The 6,063-nt window shown below is 36.4% G+C and overlaps 1 protein-coding gene across 1 annotated transcript; it reads right to left on the reverse strand.

Annotated features, from left to right (window-relative positions):
* LOC115989880 (zinc finger BED domain-containing protein RICESLEEPER 2-like) lies at positions 1-4,801 on the reverse strand. The gene is made up of 6 exons (XM_031113755.1): positions 4,774-4,801; positions 3,364-3,456; positions 3,078-3,150; positions 2,106-2,112; positions 79-2,003; positions 1-7 (listed from the first exon to the last, which is right to left on the reverse strand). Exons 1-6 carry the CDS (start codon positions 4,799-4,801, stop codon positions 1-3), a joined length of 2,133 nt encoding a protein of 710 aa, XP_030969615.1.
* Positions 4,802-6,063: the final 1,262 nt, after the last annotated feature.

Below are 6,063 nucleotides of genomic sequence, written 5' to 3' on the forward strand. Positions count from 1 at the left end.
CTAAATGCTGACTCAGATGCAACAGTGGAAACTGGCACAGCCAGCACATCCTTAACTACTTTAGACAACACTTGGTACCTATTACAATTGTCCCTCCACCACTCCAATATCTCAAAATTTGCATCCTTTCTACCATCATAGTTTTCAGCCAAATACCTCTCAAGCTCATTACTACAACCTACAGATTGCTCAACTTGCAAAAAACGCTCATATCGCGAGTGAACCATAACATATGGATCACTAGCATCAGTTTCCAATTCTGTCCTCTCACTCCCACTTTGATCTTGCACATTTGGTGAATGAATACAAGTGTAAAAATTATACAACTTAAACAAAAGGTCTTTCACCTTATCAACCATCACTTCTGCAACTGCATTCCCATAAATTTCAGAAAATGAAAACTTCAAAAACCTCAATTTTTTTCGTGGATCAAAAACCACAGCCACATACAAAAGAGGATTAATTTTCTCCCCTTCCCCCCAATACTTCTCAAACTTAGTTTGCATGTTTGTGGCTGTGCTTTTCAAGAGAGTGTTTTGGGATTTAACTAAATTGGAAATACTCTCCTGAAAAACAAAGATCTCATCATAGAAGGCATTTGAAGTAACATACAATGAACCAGAAAATTTCTTTGTTGCATTATAAAACAGCCTTAAGAAAGTCACAAACACCCTACAATTTTGGAAATCAATCATACATGGAGACCCCAAACCACCACTATCTTCCTTGGTCCTAAAGTACGACGAATAACCATCATCTTCAAAATCCATTCGGAGAAACACTTTCTCAAATTTTTCAGCAGTTTCTAACATGATATAGGTCGAGTTCCACCTAGTAGGTACATCTAAACTGAGAAGACTCTTGGACTCCATACCTAACCTCTCCATAAAACTCTTAAAAGTTTGACTTCTATTGGGTGAGGACTTCACATACCTCACAGCTTCACGCACCTTAGCAACAGATGCATCTATCTCTTTTAAACCCTCCCCCACAATGAGATTTAGGATATGGGCACAACACCTCATGTGCATGTACTCATTTCCTAAAACTGCCCCATTCCAATCTTTAGTCACCCTTTGCAAAAATTTAATTGTTGTTAAATTTGAGCTAGCATTATCTACTGTCAAGGTAAATATCCCATCAATACCCCACTCACGCAACGACATCTCAATCTTTCTACCTATAGTCTCTCCCTTGTGGTCTTCAACTTGACAAAAATTTAGAATTCTCTTATGCAGTTTCCAAGCATCATCAATAAAGTGACAAGTTAGACACATATAATTTAAATTTTGAATAGAAGTCCATGTGTCCGTAGTGAGACACAACCTACAACCCTTCAAGGATTTCCTTAGCTTCTCTCTCTCACTATTATAAATGCCAATCACATCCCTAGCTACAGTTTGACGAGATGGGATATCCTTTAATCTAAGCTTAGGTTGCAAGGTACTAACAAATTTCTTAAACCCATACCCCTCGACATACCTAAAAGGCAACTCATCAATTATAACCATTTCGGCCAATGCCTTTCTACAAGCCTCAACAGAAAAGGATGTTGACACAAGGTGGAATCCGTCTTCTCCATCCTTTTTGGGTACAAAAGCTAATGTTTTCTGCCCTTTAACTACATCTTCTCTATTAGGGTTCTTGGGACATATTGGCACATGAGCTAACAAATTACTGGTACCACAACTCTTACTATCAGCATTATAAGATTTTTGACAATAATTACAGATAGCCTTAGTCTTACTAGTATCACCCTCACCTATCTTTACTTTTTCAAAGTGACCCCAAACAACAGACTTTTTCCTACCACTACAACTACCACTAACAGGAGCTGTCATACTCACTTGGCATGGTAGAACTGGGGGCAACTCAGAAGCAGCAGCTGCTTCAGCTTGGGAAGCAGCTTGGGTAGCAGCAGAATCCTCAACTTGGGTGGGAATATCATCTTCTGTAGCAGCTGGTGTTTGGACGAAGGGTTCATCAGTGTTGGTTTCCATGACCTAAAAAAACAAAAATACATATTAGCAAACTAGAGTAACAAGTATAATTAATAGCTTTAATAATATTAATAAATAATAAGCACACACACCAAAAAGGAAAACCAGTATCCTGGAAGCAAACATTTTAATAAACATAATCAAAAGAGATTATTAGAAAGAAAGATCACAGATAACTCAATGAAGTAAATTAATTAGGGACATGCAAGATCACAGATCTCTTCTTAGCAGTGACAAATTGCATGATCATACTAATCACATCATAACAATCTTCTCATACAAAGCAAGGTAAATGTTCTAAAACTTGTGTTAAATGTGTTAAAAACAAAACAAAGCAAACTAAAACTTCTATAAGATGCTATAACCAAAATGTTAAATAAACTTTGTTCACATCATAACAATCTTCTCATATAATCAACTTCTAGGTGTTAAATGTGTTAAAAACAAAGCAAGGTAGACTAAAACTTCCATAAGATGCTATGACCAAAATGTTAAATAAACCTTGTCTAATTTGGGCAATACAGAACATACAAAGCTACAAACTAATAGAAAAGCAAAAACAAAAGCATCTGCAAGCCACATTAATGCAACTCTCATGAACTAAATTCAGTAGTTTCCCTTTCAACATTCTACTAATCACATCATAACAATCTTCTCATACAAAGCAAGGTAAACTAAAACTAACATAAGATGCTATAACCAAAATGTTAAATAAACATTGTCTAAATTGGGCAATACAGAACATACAAAGCTACAAACTAATAGAAAAGCAAAATCAAAAGCATCTGCAAGCCACATTAGTGCAACTCTCATGAATTAAATTCAATAATTTCCCTTTCAACATTCTACTAATCACATCATAACAATCTTCTCATACAAAGCAAGGTAAATGTTCTAAAACTTTAAAAACAACTCTAATGAGTTACATTCAATAGTTTCCCTTTCAACATTCTATTTATCATTTAAATTACTCTGCCCCTTTTGTAAAAAGAAATATCAAACAAATGAACAATCACCAGTCAGTCAGTCACTACATTTTTTTTTTTAACCAAATACAAAGGAATGCAAAAACCATACCTTGAAGAAAACCGTGGGTGTATGGGTTTCAAACTTGAGGGCAGATAATGATACTTGGAATCAGCTTTCAATCCTGTATAAAATTAAAACAGGATCAAAATTGATTAAAGAAAAGAACACAGAACAAAAGTTAAATAGTTAGGGTTTCTAAGTTTTTTTTAGTTAGGGTTTCATAGTATGAATCTTTGGGTTTATTTGATTTGAACATTTGATTTCCATCACAAATGAAACCAACGAGATTAACATAAAAGAAAGATGAGAAACAAAGAAAAATTACCTTACTGACTCAGTGAAGAGTACACGGGATGAGGAAACCGTGGGTGTATGGCAAGCTCATACTTGAGGGCAGATAATGATACTTGGGAGTCAGCTTTCAATCCTGTATAAAATTAAAACAGGATCAAAATTGATTAAAGAAAAGAACACAGAACAAAAGTTAAGTAGTTAGGGTTTCTAAGTTTTTTTTAGTTAGGGTTTCATAGTATGAATCTTTGGGTTTATTTGATTTGAACATTTGACTTCCATCACAAATGAAACCAACGAGATTAACATAAAAGAAAGACGAGAAACAAAAAAAATTACCTTACTGACTCAGTGAAGAGTACACGGGATGACTCCGGCGGTAGCTATGGAGAGAGGAGTGGACAGCGGCGGTGGCGCTAGGCGTTGGAGGCGGAGAGGGGACTGGGTAACGGCATTGGAGGCCGAGGCGGCTAGGGTTTGTTCTTTAGAATCTGGATTAGGATTTTGGAGAAACAGTAGTTTGGAACTTCGGATTTGGGGAAAGGGTTTAGATTTTATAGAGTGTGAGATTGTGAGAGTTTGAGAGAGTTTGAGAGAGAAAGTAAAGACCAGAGAGTCTGAGACTGAAGAAATGAAGACTGAAGAGATGAGGAAGAGTGAAAAGGGATGGGGGAGGCGTGAATGGGAAGCCATGTCCATTAGGGGCGGCCTTAGGGGTGTCTGTCTATGAAGCGAAAACTGAAGAGAAGAGTGGAGGCTGAAGAGACTATTGAGACTAGTTGAGACTTGAGAGATATCAGATCTTCCCATTTAATTCTCACCGTTGGATTTCCTTTTCATCTTAGATTATAGCCGTTGGTTTAAAATAGATTATTGTGCCACTGAACCGGTCATATCATGGTCTGTCTTACTCTCATCAGGACCATTCATTTTAAATTTTATTTTGTGATGAACGGCTGATGTTTATGTTGGGAAGGTGTGAGCTTTGAGTCTCGGGCTGGGCAAGTGGGCTGTTCTGGAGACTGGAAGACTGAGCAAATGTCAAATCTACTTTTTTTTTTTTTATTATTATTATAAATAATTCGGTCGGTTCGGGTTTTCCGGGTGAAATATTTTGAAACCCGGATCCGAACCGACCTATTCGGGTTGTTTTCTTCCCAATCCGTGACCGACCGTAGCTGGATTCGGAGCCGCCCGTGGACCTTCGGTTCGGGCGGTTTCAGGCGGGCGGGTCGGTTTATGCGGGTCCTTGGACACCCCTACTAAAAGCTGATCTTATAAGCTAATGTCAAACAAACTCTTATTATAATTTATCAATAAAAACTAAAAAGAGACGGTCAGACACTTCATATATATATATATATATATAAGTGGTGAGGCTCCAATTTATTCCAAGTCACGAGTCCAATTCTTATGAGTAATTTATCCATTTAGCATTAAAAGTACACCAAACCTTCATTCTCCTTCGCTTCATTTCTCATTTCTAAAAGCCTTTTTTTCCTACACTTTCTTCCATGCTTTATTAAAGATTATCTAATTTCTACTTCTATTACTTTCGATCCTCTTGTACTTTCCAAACTATGTCTACCATTATCCAAGAAAACATAGAGTGCAACAAGTCTTTATGTCATGTACCCAACACCCCTAGTGCAGCTAACAAGAGATGGCGCTCGGCTTTTGTTTCCATCTATTGTTCTAGAGCCCTCCTATCATTTTTCAAAGATTCTTCACTCGATAAGAAAACAGCTAAGGTTTCACAGAATTTATCTTCCATCATTTTGGATATAAAACCAGCAGACAATGGGTTCAAAATTGATCAAACAAGTCTCACCGAGCTTGTGAAAAAGAAAAATGTTGACAAGCTCCAAAATTTTGGAGGGGTTGATGGAGTAGCATCCACACTTGAAACCAATGTTGAATTTGGGATTCATGGCAATGTTGAAGACATCACTCGCCGATGTGAGTCTTTTGGCTCAAACACGTATAAAAGACCACAAAGAAAGAGCTTCTTCCACTTTGTAGTAAAAGAGTTCAAGGATCTTACCATTATCATCAGCTTACTTGGTGTTGTATTATGTCTTGCGTGTGACATGATGCACGATGAAACACGAGCAAGATGGTATCAAGATGAAAGCATACTTGCAGGGGCGTAGCCAGGAATTTTTACATGGAGGGGCCGATTCAAACCATGAAGGTTGAAATCGACGACGATGAGTATCATCGTTGTATGGATAGTCTATATTTTTAGGTTGATATGAACCTTTTTTGAGATAAGCTCGTTGGATTTCATCTTGTTTGTTGATAGGGAATTCATATATTTGTTTATGTGATCTTGGATCACGATCTATCTCTTCAAATTGAATTCTTGAACATTTGGAGGGGTCAGGGTGTTCATCAGGCATTGAAGTATCAACATTTGTTTCTACAGTCACAGGTGTCCTAATTTTTGAATTGCTAACATCTTTTTTCTTAAAGAATGCATCAATTGTCTTTCGTTTGCTCATAATTCTTTTAGCTTTAAGAATATGACTCAAAAATTAACCTGAAAAGAAGTTTACAAAATAAAATTTTAATTAGAAATTTTTACTTAGTTATATGGATGTTATTCATACTCAAGAAAAAACAAAATTTTCACTATAATTTAAACATACAATCCATTTTTAATACGACTTTAATTAATAATAAGCCCTTAAACAAAAACAAAAATTAAACACACAAGTATTGGTACACAACATAAACCAAA

Source organism: Quercus lobata, chromosome 5 (genome assembly GCF_001633185.2).
Source record: "Quercus lobata isolate SW786 chromosome 5, ValleyOak3.0 Primary Assembly, whole genome shotgun sequence".
NCBI classification, from domain to species: domain Eukaryota; kingdom Viridiplantae; phylum Streptophyta; class Magnoliopsida; order Fagales; family Fagaceae; genus Quercus; species Quercus lobata.

Excerpts from the sequence above, each read along its gene's own strand:
- LOC115989880 (XM_031113755.1), bottom strand. The coding sequence starts at position 4,801 with ATGAGAAATGAAGCGAAGGAGAATGAAG. Across the intron at positions 3,457-4,773 it reads TGAAGCGAAGGAGAATGAAG|GATTGAAAGCTGACTCCCAA; the intron begins GTTTGGTGTACT and ends AATTTTATACAG. Across the intron at positions 3,151-3,363 it reads TCCCGTGTACTCTTCACTGA|GATTGAAAGCTGATTCCAAG; the intron begins GTCAGTAAGGTA and ends AATTTTATACAG.